Source organism: Schizophyllum commune, assembly GCF_000143185.2.
Source record: "Schizophyllum commune H4-8 unplaced genomic scaffold SCHCOscaffold_2, whole genome shotgun sequence".
NCBI lineage: Eukaryota > Fungi > Basidiomycota > Agaricomycetes > Agaricales > Schizophyllaceae > Schizophyllum > Schizophyllum commune.
The window spans coordinates 3740582-3755616 of NW_026089539.1; the positions used below are offsets into that span (position 1 = coordinate 3740582).

Consider the following 15035-nt stretch of genomic DNA (forward strand, 5'->3'; position numbering starts at 1 on the left):
TGATAGAAGGCGAAGGGGCGGCTGAATGAACACCGAGGATAGACCATTGATTGAGGTCGTGTGCTCGCGCGCAGTCGTGTTGATAGTCGTAATACACAGAGCGAGCCTTCAGGCGAAGTTCGCTGTATTACGCGTCAAGGAAGTAAGAGCACGAGGAAGCTGAGTACGTCGAAGGCCAAGAATGGGTTCATTGCATGCGCGTGGGATCGATAGAGCGTCCGTCGTGAGTCAAGCAGTCCGTCGTATTGTGCGAAGGGAGTCATGCAAAAGGACGTCGGTAGGCCTTCTGGCTAGTCAGCGGGGAGAAGTAGCACACCCCAGTCCCGCCGATTCTTATTGGTGCAAGTACCGAGCATTTCGCACCGAGCCTTGCAAGCAAACGTCGACGGTGCGCTTCTAGCGACGAGGGGCCCGCCGTACCCTCCGCGGAGCTCGCCTGCCATCCGAGCTCGTGTATGTTGGTGGCACGGGAGTGTATGGGCGCACCCTGAGCTAGACGCCGTCAGCGTCAGTGGCAGGCGGACGTTGCGACGGTATCGGCAAGTCTGTCAGGCGGAGGCGTCGGGCGGGGGCGCTAGAGTGCGGGAGGCGGGGGCGGGCGAACAGGTGCAGCCGACGGGAGGGCACGTGGGGCTGATTCAGCGCGGGCGCAGCACGGAGGGGAGGAAGCAAGGCACGGGAGGAGAGTCATTGGGCTGCAAAGCGCGAGAGGCGAGGGGGCGCTCTCGTGAAGGGAGGTGCGGTGAGTCAGCACCGCGCGATGGGGGAGGGGAGCGCCGCTTGGGGAGGATCAAACCTTGAAGGGAGCAAGTCGAAACAAGCGCCGTAATACGAAGGAGGGCCGGCATCCAAGGCGAGAGATGGCCTGCTGATGACTGCGAGCTGTATCGCTTGAGATGCGACTTGATACATCGATGGTAGCGTGTGCTTTTGTCATAGTGCCCACCGTATTTGGGAGGAGACCAGGATGGGGCTCAACGGTGCTACCGCCCTGCGCGGAGGCCACGATAGAAGATGCCGAAATTCGTTCTTCGCAGGCGGAGGGCCACAAAGAACCACTTGCGCCCGAGGAGAGAATGGGGTGACTAAGGGGCCCTGGATGGAGTCAAAGAAGACGGGACGGGGGTGATGGGCAGATATTGCGGCCGGACGGGGAAATGGGGAGAGTAAAGAGACAATGGGCGTGCGATGGATGCGGTGTGCACGCCCTCGAGGCAGGCGGGGCGTCCGGATCCGGAGACGACGGACGCAAAGCGGGCGGCGCGTGGCCGAGCCGAACCAGCGGAACACAGCTCGTGAGCGACTCTGCTTTTGTTCCCGGCCGTCATCTCCATAATTGCAATGCCACATAAATACGGCTCCGTCTGCACTCCGGCTCCTTGCCGCCCTCCCCGTCCCGACATCTCTCAGCGATGGGTCTCTTCGATTTGTACTCCTCGGTGCGTGTTCTGCTCATCGTCGCTGTATCCAGCGCTGACTCCCTCGTAGAGCGTGCCCGAGCACACCAGGCACGACATAGACATTGCTCTCGTCCCCGCTGCCTGCACGTCCCCTACAACGCCTATTACGACGCCCACGTCCAGACGCGTCGACTTGCCCCTTGAGCTCGTCTTCGACATCCTCGAACTCGCTACCCTCGCTCCCGCCACCGAGCCGGACCGGGCCACCCTCCGCGCATGCGCTCTCGTATGCCGCACCTGGCGCGCACCCGCTCAGAGCGTCCTCTACCGTCACTTTGTCGTGCGCGATGCCAACACCGCCGAGACCTTCGTAACGACGCTGTCAGTGCGTCCGACGCTCGCGGATGCAGTCCGCACTCTGCGAGCCACCGTGGACCGCAATCAGCCCGACGGTCTCTCGCCACATACGTTCGCCCAAGTGGTGAGCCGCTGCCCCCGCCTTGAGACCGTGCACCTCGCGCTCTTTGGCCCCTCAACCGAAGCTCACACGACCGTCGAGCGCGCCACCGCCGAGAGCCCTATGTTCGACGCCGAGACGCTCTCCCTCCTCGCCTCTGGGCCCCAGATCACCTCGCTCCACCTCGCCAACTGGTCCGCAGACAAGTCCGTCCTGTTTGACCTCCTCGAGGCGTGGCCCTGCGGCCCGCGTGCGCTTTCCTTGGCCGGCACCCCGCCCTCGCTCCCCGCCTGCGCCCCGCCGCAGTGTGTCGCCGCCCTCGAGGCTCTGCGCATCAACTGCACGGGCCCACTGGCGCCTGAGTGCGTCGAGTGGCTCCTTCGTGACGCGCGTTTGCGTGCCCTCGACATCGCTCGCGCGTGGGACGGTGAAGCGCTGCGGCTGCTGGAGGCGCAAGGTGCGACGCTGGAGGCACTCACGCTGCCCGCCCTGCACGAGCACGAGCTTGTCGGCGCCGTCCGCGACGGCTGCCCGGCTCTACGCTCGCTGACCGTGGCAGGCGCGTGTCTCGCCCCGGCGTTCTGGTACGGGGAGACCTCGCCGCTGGAGCACCTGGCGGTCGGCCAGTCGCACGGAACGAACCTCGGCGCGGTCCTGCGCGCGGTGCACGGCGGAAAGCTGCGCTCATTGACGCTGAGGTCGACGCCTGACGGTGTGAAGCACCCGCAGCTGGCGCCGTTGAGGGTGGCGTGCACGATGTATGGCGTTGACTACAACATTACGAGCGACGTGCGCAAGTTCAAGGCATTGACGGCCAATGTTTTCAGCGCGAGCGCGGTACGTCTTTTCTTCATGGCTCTGAACTACGCGACTGATCATCATTGCAGGCTAGCGACATGTTCGCTCAAATCGCCGCGTGCTAGGAGAATCGCCTTTGGCTACGTATGGTCAAGCTATGCCGCGCGTTCTCCGCTGCACCACGCCACGCTACGCATTCTCAAGATCCCAAGAAGAGGACTACAGATCCAACAACGAGCGGCCCTTACGACTATCACGACACGACCTGACGACCTATCTATTCCAAGGAAGGAACCGTCTTCCCGTGTACCACCACCACCCGCATCCACGCTGCTTTCTACGGAAGCATGATCCATACACTACATTATTGCTCACACTACGTTCGCTCTTCAAGAGACATAACTCACGGTCTGCCGTGTACTCCCTTCGCATCTTCGGACTGTCCATTCCAAGCTACGCATCCTCACTCAAATTATCGTATATGTATATATATCTCATCCCCAGACTCGTATCTGCATCCTGTTCCTCCATCCACACTACAGCTAGCATATTCTTGCATACGCAACGCACCTACGCGTGCATACGCATCGCATCTACTCGTGTACTAGTCAGGCACTTGGTTTACAATAGAGTCATTTCATGGGGCGTGGCCCTCATGAACTGCGAAGTATCTTCGGCGTGCAAGTGATTGGGCGGTATATCGGGCGTGGGCTTTAACGAGGCGCGGCGACTGGTTTTCGATCGAGGGTAGACACTCTGGCCAATCAGCTTAGCAGACCTTTCAATTAGTGGTGGGCACCCCGAACACCCTCTGTGCCTGCAACTCAAGATGAAAATAGACGCAACAGGAAGTTCAACCGTAAACCTCACACGGTCATGTGACCTTTATTTGGCTGGCCGGAGAATGCAAACAGTGAGGTTGCAGGTGGGAACCCGGGTTTGAAGACACTGTAGCTACCGTGCATGCTGTATGGATACGTAGGCCAGCTATTGTAGCTCGATACAGCGCGACACGTCTCGTACGGCGCCTGCAACATGTTCAACACATCGGTGCTCCCGCCCTTCCGCGTTAGGCGGGTCGGCATATGCGCCTCCCGACCTCGTAGCATCGCATGGGGCGCCTACACTCCTTGAGAGGACTCTATACAGCAGCGCCGGGGCTCACAATGTAGAAAACTTGAATGCTGTCGGTGTAGAAAATGGAAGTCGGAACGTACAAGTTTGGCAGTGTCGAGGAAGCTGACTTTGGCGGTACTGATCCGCCGGGCTATTAGCTGGGAGGAGAAACGACCTGGTTCGCATGGCGTCTCTGAGTAGCGCGGCCTGGTAGATGGAATTGCTATCAAAGTGGGTGTGATGTGCGCTTATAGGCATCCCGAGGGGCGCATAGGCGCCATCGCTGGCGTAGCACCAGGCAGAATATCACCCTCTCTAAAAGCGTGCATACGTGTGGGCTGTCGCACTTGTAGCTCATTCATTTACGGCGAAGCATAGGGATGGAGGGCGCGGTAGGCCTTGAGGTAGGGATCCTCCTTAGATTACTCGTACGCGGCTTGGACAAGCATCTTGTCATCTGGCGTGGCTACTATCGAGGCTTCGGTAGGATGTGTCCTGTAGGCCAGTCGGAGTGATTCACTCCGGGAGATGGTAAGGTGCGGCACAGGAGGAACGAGAGGACAATAGGCGTAATGAAGAGCGTAGGGGCAGGTTGAACCGGAGCGCCTAGTACATCGGCGGAGCGGGATCGATACCGTGGGCGACTTTTGATACATGACGGCTTTGAGAAAGGACTGACGAACTTCAAGAGCATCAAAAGTAGGTCTCGTTGAGTAGGCCATAGATAAGTCTCCTACGCAGTTCTTTATGGGAGGAGCCAAGAGAGGAGTGACGAAGTGCGACACGACACTCCGTTTTCGGAAGTGCGACACCCCCTACGAACGGCGACACTAAAGCTGGAGGTGTCGCACTTGGAAAGAATGTCCGACACCTCGTGCCCGCCACGCGGCCCGAAGGGCCGGCGAAGCCGGTACTCGGCAAGTCCCGCAGGACAGTCGAACAATGGCGAAAAATGTCGCCGTCAGTAGCTACAACCAGCTCAATATTACGGGATCAACTGGGTAGCCTGTAATCACTATTCATATTAGACATAGAACACTCGCATATCCCTCAACTTTGGTCTATAGTGCTACCTTGGACGTGGAAGTGTCACGTGCCTCCGCCCTCAGTACCTGTTCTATTCGAGCGATATGTCTCAATTTTGGTTCTTTCTCACTCACGACATCGCGCTGGGTTGACTGTTGCAGGAAATCTTTAGATATGTTTGTAAACTACGTGACTATCTATAAAATGCACTATACCTAGAAAGAAGTATGGTGCAAACTGGAGTGAGGTGCGTATGGAAGAGTTTAGGATGATTAGCTGAGAACCTACCGCATACCTGCCTCCACCAGGAGGCTTGGGTGAGCAGGCTACCCCGTTTACTCGGCAGTATCAGCTGCTCTCGGAATGTTAGCTTTAATTACTCGTCCAAAAGATGACATGAGACTCACCCATAGCACTCAACGACGTCCGGTGCACTACTGCAAAAACGGCACTTTCTGCGGCGCGGGTTGAGCTCAATGGTGCGACCATGATGGGGGTTGAGAGCAAGTACGGGTTTGTTTGCTTCTGTTGTGGTGTTGATGCAGGCGCATGGCGAGGTGTCGCACATCGCGGAAAGCGCGACACCATCGCGACACGTGTCGCGATTCCTGGGGGGTGTCGCACTTCCTTCCGAAAACGGAGTGTCGTGTCGCACTTGGTATATACTCGAGCCAAGAGGCCCAAGACGGAGGAGTGACGAGATGCGACGCGACACACCCTTTTTGGAAGTACGACACCTCCAGCCCAAGTGTCACACTTCGTAGGGGGTGTCGCGCTTCGCGGAAATGTGCGACACCCCGCTTTTGCCACGCGATTGGATCTGCGGCAAGTGCCGGTACTCGGCAAATTCCGTTCTGAAGTCGAACTACGAGCGAATATTGTAAGGACAAGTGATTATGTAGACATTGACTTTCTGAGAACGTCGTTAACGCACTCTATCACCAGCAACCATGAATATTTACTGTGAAATGCGCTTTAAAGTGCATTATAAGCACCTTCGTAGGCCTTCGAGTTTAGCTGAGCACGTGACGAGCCTTTTACACACCGCGGACGTGGTAAGCGATCGAACGTTGGACAAGCTTCAATTTGTTGAAGGAGATGAAAATGTTGTTCATGTATTCTAAACACCTAGCTAGGAGTACTGGGCCTTGCAGCGAGTAGTAAACTAGGGCAGGTAGTAGACTAGTAGGATGTAAGGGTATGGGGTTATTGGATGTGTATGAACCGGGTCTGCCTGCACGAGCAGGTGGTTGTGGCTACGCTGGTCGCTCGGCGGCATTGCCTGTTGTTATACAAGATGCTGGCCCATCTCTTGATTGTGCCCACCTAGTGAGCCAAATCCCCTAACTCACGGTATAGGCGGTGGGTGGGCGCGGCTTGAGCATGGCTTTGCCGTCGTGATGGTGGTCGGGAGGAAAAACAGGTTTGTTTGCCCCTGTTGTGGTGCTCAGGCAGGTTCCAAGGCGAGGTGTCGCGCATCTCGAGAAGTGTCAATGCGACACCGGCACCGCGAACGGCGACACGTGTCGCTCTTCGTAGGGGGTGTCGCACTTCCAAAAAGGGTGTGTCGCGTCGCATCTTGTATATACTCCCCAAGACGCGCACCACACGCAGAGCGGACTGCGCGGGCCGGACGATAGACGCGTTCAATCAATGTTGCGTCCTGCCCTCTTCACGGTCGGACGCGGCACGCTGCAACTGCGCTTCTTCTAATCTGTCGACGCGACTTGGCGAACTTATCGGTACGCGCAGCAAGATAACACGACCGCGATGGAAGTAGGCGCGTGTATCGGCCCAGTATTCGGTGACGATGCTGACAGACCACCTTAGATCTCAGTGAGGCAGCATCCCTGCCTGATCTCCTCTCGAAGGAACCCCTCTCGACCGCGCAGCGAGCATATCTCACTCATCTGACCTCCCTCCCCCTCGACAACCTCCTCACCGAGCCCGGCGCGCTCCAAACTCAAGCCCACCACCTCACATCCAGCCTCACTTCCCTCACCCACACCTCCTATCCCACCTTCCTCGCCCTCCACGCGACCACAAAATCCCTCTCCGCCTCCCTCGACACCTTTTCAAATGCACTCGATGGCCTGCTCGATACGAGCCTGCCCGCGCTCGAGGCCGCGGCTGCGAACTGGCACACCCGGACGGACGCTGTCGTCCGCGAGCGCAATAAGGCACGCGCCGTGCTCGAGCAACACGACAAGCTGCGCGATCTGCTTGACATCCCGCTCCTCATTGATACCTGCGTGCGCAACGGGTTCTTCGCGGAGGCGCTCCAGCTCGCTGCGCACGCCGAGGCCGCCGCTGCCTCGTCTTCCTCCTCCGCTTCACCGCCACCCCCCATCCTGCGCTCCGTGCTCGCGGAGGTGCACGCGTCGATCGCGCAAATGCTGCGCGCGCTGCTCGCGACGCTGCATGAGCCGGCACGGAAGCTGCCCGCGCTGTACAAGGCCGTCGCATTTCTCCGACGCATGCCTGCGTTCGCGGCGGATGCGGAGGATCCTGAGGAGCTGCTCGCACTCGCATTTCTGAGCGGGCGGCACGCGTGCGTGCGGGCAGCGCTGGAGCCGGTGGCGCGGGACGTGCAGCGGTTGGCGGGCGCGCCGGCGCCGCTGGGCGAGCGGGAGCGGGAGGACTTGACGCGCGGCGTGCGCAAGTATATCGATGTCTGGAGAGAGGGCGTGCACGATGTGGTGTCGCAGTATACCAGTATCTTCCTCCCGACGTCGACCACGACGGCCGCGTCCGCTCCGGCGTCGGATCCTGCGCCCATCGTCCATGCCCAGCTCTCCGCTTACGCCTCGAACGCGCTGATGACGCATCTGCTGCCGGTGTTGAGGGTCGCCCTCCCGCAGCTCCCGCTCTCTGCGCTCCCGCCGGTCCTCACACAACTCACATACTGCGCGACCGCCTTCGCGCGCTCCGGGCTCGATTTCCGGGCGGCCGTGGCGGGGCTCGCCGCGGATGCTGTGCGCTCAGCCGTCACGGGCGACTTTGGACGCGCGGCGAGGACGTTCGCGGGCGAGTGTGTGAAGGCGAGGGCCTCGATGGCGCCGGCTGCACCGACGAGGAGTAGCCTTGATGGACGGAGGAGTCTGGATGCGAGAGGCAGTCTCGATGGGCGGTCGAGCTTAGACTCGCAACGATACCAGCCGTCGACATGGCTTGCACCATCAGGAGCACCAGCACCTCGTCCGGCAGAAATGCTAGCGGGGCCCGCACATGTCCCTCCATCGGCGCTGGCAGCATACCCACCATTGGCGACTTTCGCCAACGCCCTTCTGACCGCGTTGAACGGCCTCCGCCTCCTCGCACCCGTCGAGGTGCTACCAGCCTTGCGATCTTCACTCGACGCCGCGCTTGCAGAGGCAGGCGGTGCGCTAGTGGGGTACGTCGGCGCTGCCGTAGGGCACAAGGAGCGGGACGCAAGTCTGCGAGGAGGCGAGATGTTCTTCGACGTGCTGGTGCCGTACGTCAGACGGGCGCTCGTGGAAGGCGTGTATGGGGGAAAGGTGGGGGAGGGGGACTTGGATGGGGAGTTGGCGGATGTTATGCGCGACTGGGAGGCATGGCGAGCGGCGTCTGTGGTCAGTTCGCCGATTGAATAGATGAGTTCTAAGCTCTGCTGTGTGATGACGGGCCCTTGCGCGAGTCAAGAATGGTTGGGTGTTGCTCATGGGATAACCATAGAGCCTACCCTTGGAGGATGGGCCTATCGTCCGAAAGCTCTGAATTTCCAACGCTGGACCTACAATCGTCTTCTGCACTTTATCCCAATATGGTAGGTTTTACATTTGCATCCGCCAGTCATTTGTCTTCTCTATCTTCCCAACTGAAATGCCCTCTGTTCCTCTCAACTCTGTGTTTGCTGTTGCTATTCTCGCGGACGGGCACCGGAGGCACATGGGTCGTCGTCAGCACCGCCCTGCCCCTTTTTAGGTAGCGAAGAGAGTTGCACCCGTGGTCAGGAACCGATCCGTCGATCTTGCTCATACTCTCAGTCTCGGCCGTCACTACTCCGCGGCTTCCGCTGTCTCTCATTTCCCTGACTCTCCCTTGCCTCTGTCTCTCGGCTGCACTCTCCTTTTCTCTCCTCGCCACTTTCTTTCCTTTCCTCGCTGTGTGGCGCGAAACCCTCGACCCGACGACCATGTTTATACACCGCTTACTGTACGCTCGCATCCTCGGCGGCGCGGGGTTCATCGTGCAGACGCTCGCTCAGGCCCGCCGACTCGTCATCGAGCAAGACACGCCGCTGTTCTACGAGGAGTACGCGCCGCACCCCTTCGCCGACACTGGGCTCTTCCTCGCAAGCACCGCGCTGCAGATCGCGTGGTTACTCCCGCTCTTCGTGAGACCCAGCGCGGACCAGCAAGATGATGACGAGGAGAAGACGGTGGGACTCATGGAGGGCGATGAGGCGCTGGAAAACAGCCTGCAAGAGCTCTGGGAGCTATCCCCGCCCATCGAGCCTGACCCCGCGCAAGTGGCGTATATGCCCACGTATGCGGCGTGTAGCGCGCTGACTGGTGAGTTGCGCTTATAGTGTGCTTGAGACAGGGCGAGGTTTGCTCACCCCGCGTAGCGCTCTGGACGCCCTTCTTCCTCGAGCAGAACTACATGATCTGCGAGGCCATCCTCACGCTTGCCGTCTTCATCCACCTCTATGCGCTCTTTACGCCGCAGCTCAATATGCCCGTCCTCCGCTCACGCAAGCACATTCTTACGCACCTCGTCGCGAAGAGCTCTACCGGTCTCGCCGTACTCTACATGTGGAAGACATGGGGCGCGCTCGGGGTGAGTTCCTCCTTCCCCTGCCCCTCTGCCTTTCCCCATTTCCCACCCTCCCTTATTTTCCATTTCCCCTCACAAGCGCAAACAAACACTGACACCTCTTTCTCTTCCTTAGGGAACCGGCGCTCCCACCACCAGCACCCGCGCCATCAGCGCCATGATCTTCCTTACCATCGCCCTCGCCACCGGCCCCGACCCCATCGTCCCTTTCGTCCTCATCCTCGACGTCCTCGCCCTCGCCGCGGGCCCCGGCGACGCTTGGCGCGGCACGTTCCAGGCGATCGCCGTCATGCTCGCGCTGGTCATCGCCGTCGAGTGGGTGCTGATCGGCCGGCCGGGGATGAGGTACTTGATGGGCCATGGGGCGGAGGATTCGCCAGGTCAGGCGAGGGGCGGGGATGAAGCGGAGGATTTCGAAGAGACGTTGTTCGAGGCGGATGTGGATGATGAGGAGATGCAGGCGCACAAGACGAGCCCGAGGACGCGGATGTCACCGCGGATGGGGCATGGGTCGCCGCGCATGGATTGAATGTCTTCCCCTGTGGTCAAGGCTGCATTGGTTGTACATATGTTGGACGTTATACTCGGACTCGGCGCTTTATCGGTAGTGTACTGATACTAGCAGGTTAAGTTTCGCGCTGTTATATGGGGTCGCGGTGGCATTCAAGGTGTACTGGTAGTATATGGATGGATAGCTGTTCTCTGTACTGTAGAACCGTATTGTTGTCGCTCGTAATGAGATGTTGGTCGTTCTTGGATCTCATTGAGACGTGTGTTCTATATATGCAGACTCTTCGTCTAGCTGATTCTTCATCTAGATGATTCTCATACGCATCTCTGCTACCTCTCCCAAACATCTACTCGCTCGCCTCGAAGTCGGCGAGGGTTTCCACGGTGACGCCCCACCACGTCTCGAGCTCCTCGAGCGCGGTCGCTTGCGCCTCGGCGGTCGAGGTCTCGACGCCGTCGCTAATGACGGTGACCCCGAATCCGAGCTTGGTCGCGTCGACGCTGGAGCCGTAGACGCAGGCGGTGGTAACGCTGGACAATATAGAATTGTGTCAGCGCTCGTGAACAGTTAGCGAACCGTGACAACTCACAGCCCTGTGACGACGACGTGCTCGATGTTGCGCGCCCGCATCTCGGGCGCGAGAGTTGTGACTTAGAATGACCAGGATGTTAGCTCTCGGTCTGGTGAAAGAAGGGATGTGCAGGGGGACGCACACTCGTAGTACTGATTCTGCAAAGTCGGGTTAGTATGCCCTCAGACTCGTGCACGGATACGGAAGAGGCTATGGGTAAAAGGAGCACGCACATCGGCAAAAGCAGAATACGAGTCGACGTGCGGGTTCTGCGCCTTGTGGATCTGCGTGATGGGCGTCTTGCCGAGGAGGGTGTTCAGGCGGGTCTGCACGCCGGCCTCGATGTTGGCGCCGATAGTGCCGGGCTGAGAGATGGGCGTCATTTTGGAGGCTTGTGCCTCGGTGATGAACCGGAAGGCGGAAATCAGGGTACATACCACACAATGGTCCGCGGTCAGCGACTGGCGCGCTGTCTCGTTGAACCTGCTGGCGAGAACGGGGATCTGGACGACGTCGCCTTTCACGTGGCCCGGGTGGTTGGAGGCGAAGGAGACGTGGTCCTGCGGGTGCCAGTCTTGGGAGGTGGCGATCACTGAAAAGGAAGTTCAGCAAGACGACAGACGATATACAAAACGAGCATGACAGGGCGAGAAGAACAAGCGATGTGAGCGAACGACAACTCACTCCCCCACTCGTGCTCGTCAAGCAGCTGGTAGATCTTAGGCAGGATGCTATACGCGCGGTCGTTACTGAGAGTGCCGTTGATGAAGTCGTATTGGATGTCGACGATGAGGAGCGCGGTGTTGGGGTGCGCGTACTTGGCTGTGCTGATGCCTGCGTACTAGGCAGGTTATGAGCGAGATAGGAGGGGAAGACAGGACAACATCGTAGGCCGTATCGGAAGGAACACTTACAGGCACGCCGAGGACACCCTCCGGAAGTGCGGCTGCGAAAGCGCTAGATGCAGCAAGTGCCAACGCGGTCAGCTTCATCACAGTCGTGAACATGGTCATGGTCAATGCGTATAGCGTGCAAAGGGCGAGGCCAGACAGCATTCTGCACATCTTATATATGCGGGACCTAGTCGGCCTCGGAGATGCCGACCATTAAAAAGAGGCTTGGTATGAGAATTCAGATGCCAGATAAGAGTTCGAGCGAGGGACCGCGGTCAGAGCAAGCTGTTGACGACGGCGAGAAACTGCTGAGCATCGACATTTCATTATAGCCTACAAAGAAGTCACTTCCAAGTGCACAACGAGTTTCGTGATGCGAGAGAAAGCGTGGGCACACGAATGGGAGATAGGAGAGACCCAAGAGAGGCACAAAGAGTCAGAGATAAGAAGTTCAACATGAAGGTCGGTAACAGCCGTTGCATTTGTGGCGCTCATTTGCAGCCGTCGGTTTCTGCCGCGCTTGGACACCAATCCACAGAACCGATCGAACTCTAATTTTCCCCTCCTCACTCACCTCCACAGGAAAACCTTTGGGTGCGTAGCGGCCGCGGGGCGCGTCCTCGACGCGTCGATGAACGACGATGACGAACGCTGATATCTTTGCTACCAGTCACCGCTGTCTCCGGCCATTATGAGTTACGTCGCCAAGGGTGAAAAGGAATACGATGCTGCGGGCGCTGTCCCCGGCGCGAAGCTGCACAAGATTCGCATCACGCTGACGTCCAGCAACGTCCGCAACCTCGAGAAGTGTGCGTACGCAAGCTCATTCAGGGGGGAGTAAATTGACCGATTGGCTTGCGATACAGTCTCGGGCGACCTCATCAACCGCGCGAAGGACAAGCAGCTCCGCGTCAAGGGCCCGGTTCGCCTCCCCACCAAGGTCCTTACGATCACCACCCGCAAGACGCCTTGCGGTGAGGGTTCGAAGACCTGGGACCGCTACGAGCTCAAGGTGCACAAGCGCCTCATCGACCTCGAGTCCTCCTCCGAGGTCGTCAAGCAGATCGTGCGTATCGTCTTCATGGTACTGATGTGCGATTGCTCATCTCTCATTGCAGACGAGCATCAGCCTGGAGCCTGGTGTCGAGGTCGAGGTTACGATCTCTGGTTAAATTACCTTGTACTATGTACCTCGTCGATCATGTTGTATGACACGCATTGCATGCATTTACCGTGAATCTGCTGGAATCTCTCTGCGCGCTGGCTCTGAAGTTTGTACCGGAGGTCAGTGATCCCTCGCCGTCGTGGTCTCCACAGCAGCCACGATCACACTCGGCCGGCCCGTGTCATCCGAGTACGCGTCGCGACGCCACATGCCGTATTTACCTCATTTCCTGCCTTCACTGTCCTTTTCGTCTTGAGGCCCATCATCTCATGCAACGTTCATAGAAAACGATCTTAGACCACCAGGCACTTGAAGTCCAACGATCTGAAGTCACGGCCCAACGTCTCTCGAAGTGACACGCACTGGGCCATGGTCGTCCATATCCTCGGCACGGCTTACGAGACCCTCTTCCCGAAGCAATATCTGTACCACATATGCGCAGCGATATTAGCGCTGTATGTGATACGCACGCTCTCACAGGGTAGGAAAACAAGTCGCGACCGCGACTTGCATGGCAGAGTCGTGCTCATGACGGTGCGTGAGGCCGTTCAATCTGGAGGTAAAATATACTGACAATCATGAAGGGAGCCTTCACCCCACTGGGGCTGACACTCATGGAATCCCTCGCAGCAAGAGGAGCACACATCATCGCCCTCTCACCAGAACCGATCGACCTGTCTTCCCCCAACACCGCACCCGCGAACCCGCCTGCCTCTGGCAGTACCTCTTCGAATGATGCCCCTCGGCCCCCTCCTCCTGGAGCTGCCGGTACGGCCCCTGCCGCGCCCGAAGTCGACCCCAGCTCGCCCCCTCCCCTCTCCGCCTCCCCCACCGCTCTCCTCATCGAGGCCCTCCGCACCGCATCCGGCAACCAGCACATCTACGCCGAGCACTGCGACATCGAATCCCCCGCGCACATCCGCGCCTTCTGCACGCGCTTCCTCACGGGAAATGACACGCGGCTGGATGCCATCGTCTTTGCGCACGAGGCGCCACACGTAGGGAACGTCGTCGGCGGGCGGAAGGCGCACAAGGCAGAGGACGCGAAGCGGCGATCCGTACGCTCGCTCGCAACGTTCCTGATAACTACGCTCCTGCTCCCAGCACTGCTCGTCGCGCCGCCTGAACGCGATATCCGGATTGTCCACGTGGTCAACCCGTTCTACGCAGCAGGCGCGGGTATGGGGAAGACGCGCGCGAAGGGCCTGGGCCTGAAGCTCGCATGCACGTTCCCCGGCGTGCTCGACGTCGGGGACGCGCTACGGGGCGTACCCGCGCAGTCCGGCGTCCTACCGAGCGAGGGTGCCCGCGCGCTCCGCACTATCGTCTACTCCCGTCACCTGCAGCGCGTGCTGGACGCCTTACCTGCCGCGCAGGTGCCGAAGACGGACGCGGAGGCCGGAGGAGCGAATGCGGCGAGCGTTCCGGTCGTTTCACAGAAGGAGCAGCGGTCGAATATCACGACTGTGAGCGTGTCGCCAGGAATCTCGCGCCTGACGACGATTGCGCCGATGCTTGGGGCGAGCGAGAGTGATAGGTGGTCGTGGACAGGCTTTCTGTTGTACGTACGCTTCGAACGCTTTCATGGCACGTTTGCTGACCTAGAATACAGTTACGTTCTCCTGAACCCACTCTTCCGACTCCTCGCCAAAGGCTCAAGTGCAGCGATACAGAGCATATTGCATGCTTTGTTCGTGCCGACCCCATTCAAGGTACCTTTTCAGCATGCTTGATTCGCTCCACGCCGCTCACTCACTTCTTACAGATCCTCGCCGGCACCGTGGAGAAGGACACCACAGACGCCGACGGAGACGTAAAGCCCCGCCAAGAGGTCCTCAAGCCCGGCGCGCTCTACGCCGAGTGCGCCGTCGTCCCGCTCGAAGTCACCGTACCCGACGAGTGGATAGAGCAGGACGCGCAGAACGAGACGGCAAAGGCGGAGAAGGAAAAGGGCAAGGCCAAAGCCAAGTCCAATGCGCAAGACGAGACCCTGTCGCTCGCCGACGACCGCGAATATGGGGGTGAGCGGGGCGGGGAGGGCGGTGTGGGAAGCGTTCGAGGCGGCGCTGAAGGTGTGGGAGGCGAGTGAGGAGAAGGAGAAGCCGGCGGCGGAGGGCGAGAAGAGTACGGCGGCGCCGAGCTCGTAGCGGGAGGATAGGTAAGTCCTAGAAACATGCATATATCCTGACTAAAAGGACAAAAAAGAGGTACACATAGCAAGTACAGCATAATCCCACACTACAAAGCAGAGAGAAAGCAACCATGAACGATGCGACACCGATGACTGTTACAACACCA

General features: G+C 59.1%; 7 protein-coding genes across 7 annotated transcripts; 5 read left to right on the top strand and 2 right to left on the bottom strand.

Annotated features, from left to right (window-relative positions):
• Window positions 1-519: 519 nt before the first annotated feature.
• Window positions 520-1130, bottom strand: SCHCODRAFT_02177412 (uncharacterized protein). The gene has a single exon (XM_050341981.1). It carries the CDS (start codon window positions 846-848, stop codon window positions 639-641), a length of 210 nt encoding a protein of 69 aa, XP_050202540.1. The 5' UTR covers window positions 849-1130; the 3' UTR covers window positions 520-638.
• On the top strand, window positions 1131-2891 carry SCHCODRAFT_02177413 (uncharacterized protein). The gene is made up of 3 exons (XM_003038307.2): window positions 1131-1439; window positions 1489-2694; window positions 2745-2891. The coding sequence occupies exons 1-3, from the start codon at window positions 1413-1415 to the stop codon at window positions 2778-2780; spliced, it is 1269 nt and encodes a 422-aa protein (XP_003038353.1). The 5' UTR covers window positions 1131-1412; the 3' UTR covers window positions 2781-2891.
• A 3505-nt stretch (window positions 2892-6396) lies between these two features.
• On the top strand, window positions 6397-8455 carry SCHCODRAFT_02613590 (Dor1-domain-containing protein). Its single transcript, XM_050344611.1, has 2 exons — window positions 6397-6577; window positions 6628-8455. The coding sequence occupies exons 1-2, from the start codon at window positions 6568-6570 to the stop codon at window positions 8409-8411; spliced, it is 1794 nt and encodes a 597-aa protein (XP_050202541.1). The 5' UTR covers window positions 6397-6567; the 3' UTR covers window positions 8412-8455.
• A 150-nt stretch (window positions 8456-8605) lies between these two features.
• SCHCODRAFT_02613591 (uncharacterized protein) lies at window positions 8606-10360 on the top strand. The gene is made up of 3 exons (XM_003038305.3): window positions 8606-9332; window positions 9389-9600; window positions 9713-10360. Exons 1-3 carry the CDS (start codon window positions 8954-8956, stop codon window positions 10124-10126), a joined length of 1005 nt encoding a protein of 334 aa, XP_003038351.1. The 5' UTR covers window positions 8606-8953; the 3' UTR covers window positions 10127-10360.
• On the bottom strand, window positions 9975-11707 carry SCHCODRAFT_02567983 (Isochorismatase hydrolase). The gene is made up of 7 exons (XM_003036952.3): window positions 11594-11707; window positions 11364-11520; window positions 11117-11271; window positions 10913-11044; window positions 10822-10837; window positions 10698-10758; window positions 9975-10638 (listed from the first exon to the last, which is right to left on the bottom strand). Exons 1-7 carry the CDS (start codon window positions 11690-11692, stop codon window positions 10455-10457), a joined length of 804 nt encoding a protein of 267 aa, XP_003036998.1. The 5' UTR covers window positions 11693-11707; the 3' UTR covers window positions 9975-10454.
• Window positions 11708-12115: 408 nt separating this feature from the next.
• SCHCODRAFT_02613599 (40S ribosomal protein S20) lies at window positions 12116-12830 on the top strand. Its single transcript, XM_003038304.2, has 4 exons — window positions 12116-12166; window positions 12243-12381; window positions 12439-12638; window positions 12691-12830. The coding sequence occupies exons 2-4, from the start codon at window positions 12264-12266 to the stop codon at window positions 12742-12744; spliced, it is 372 nt and encodes a 123-aa protein (XP_003038350.1). The 5' UTR covers window positions 12116-12166; window positions 12243-12263; the 3' UTR covers window positions 12745-12830.
• Window positions 12831-12963: 133 nt separating this feature from the next.
• Window positions 12964-14979, top strand: SCHCODRAFT_02685061 (uncharacterized protein). The gene is made up of 5 exons (XM_050346773.1): window positions 12964-13271; window positions 13322-14298; window positions 14350-14449; window positions 14503-14758; window positions 14790-14979. Exons 1-5 carry the CDS (start codon window positions 13107-13109, stop codon window positions 14882-14884), a joined length of 1593 nt encoding a protein of 530 aa, XP_050202542.1. The 5' UTR covers window positions 12964-13106; the 3' UTR covers window positions 14885-14979.
• The last annotated feature ends 56 nt before the right edge of the window (window positions 14980-15035 follow it).

Excerpts from the sequence above, each read along its gene's own strand:
- SCHCODRAFT_02177412 (XM_050341981.1), bottom strand. The coding sequence starts at position 848 with ATGCCGGCCCTCCTTCGTATTACGGCGCTTGTTTCGACTTGCTCCCTT.
- SCHCODRAFT_02177413 (XM_003038307.2), top strand. The coding sequence starts at position 1,413 with ATGGGTCTCTTCGATTTGTACTCCTCG. Across the intron at positions 1,440-1,488 it reads TCTTCGATTTGTACTCCTCG|AGCGTGCCCGAGCACACCAG; the intron begins GTGCGTGTTCTG and ends ACTCCCTCGTAG. Across the intron at positions 2,695-2,744 it reads ATGTTTTCAGCGCGAGCGCG|GCTAGCGACATGTTCGCTCA; the intron begins GTACGTCTTTTC and ends TCATCATTGCAG.
- SCHCODRAFT_02613591 (XM_003038305.3), top strand. The coding sequence starts at position 8,954 with ATGTTTATACACCGCTTACTGTACGCTCGCATCCTCGGCGGCGCGGGG. Across the intron at positions 9,333-9,388 it reads GGCGTGTAGCGCGCTGACTG|CGCTCTGGACGCCCTTCTTC; the intron begins GTGAGTTGCGCT and ends CACCCCGCGTAG. Across the intron at positions 9,601-9,712 it reads AGACATGGGGCGCGCTCGGG|GGAACCGGCGCTCCCACCAC; the intron begins GTGAGTTCCTCC and ends TCTCTTCCTTAG.
- SCHCODRAFT_02567983 (XM_003036952.3), bottom strand. The coding sequence starts at position 11,692 with ATGACCATGTTCACGACTGTGATGAAGCTGACCGCGTTGGCACTTGCT. Across the intron at positions 11,521-11,593 it reads AGGGTGTCCTCGGCGTGCCT|TACGCAGGCATCAGCACAGC; the intron begins GTAAGTGTTCCT and ends TAACCTGCCTAG. Across the intron at positions 10,639-10,697 it reads CACGTCGTCGTCACAGGGCT|CGTTACCACCGCCTGCGTCT; the intron begins GTGAGTTGTCAC and ends TATATTGTCCAG.
- SCHCODRAFT_02613599 (XM_003038304.2), top strand. The coding sequence starts at position 12,264 with ATGAGTTACGTCGCCAAGGGTGAAAAGGAATACGATGCTGCGGGCGCT. Across the intron at positions 12,382-12,438 it reads CGTCCGCAACCTCGAGAAGT|TCTCGGGCGACCTCATCAAC; the intron begins GTGCGTACGCAA and ends CTTGCGATACAG. Across the intron at positions 12,639-12,690 it reads CCGAGGTCGTCAAGCAGATC|ACGAGCATCAGCCTGGAGCC; the intron begins GTGCGTATCGTC and ends CTCTCATTGCAG.
- SCHCODRAFT_02685061 (XM_050346773.1), top strand. The coding sequence starts at position 13,107 with ATGGTCGTCCATATCCTCGGCACGGCTTACGAGACCCTCTTCCCGAAG. Across the intron at positions 14,299-14,349 it reads TCGTGGACAGGCTTTCTGTT|TTACGTTCTCCTGAACCCAC; the intron begins GTACGTACGCTT and ends CCTAGAATACAG. Across the intron at positions 14,450-14,502 it reads TCGTGCCGACCCCATTCAAG|ATCCTCGCCGGCACCGTGGA; the intron begins GTACCTTTTCAG and ends CACTTCTTACAG.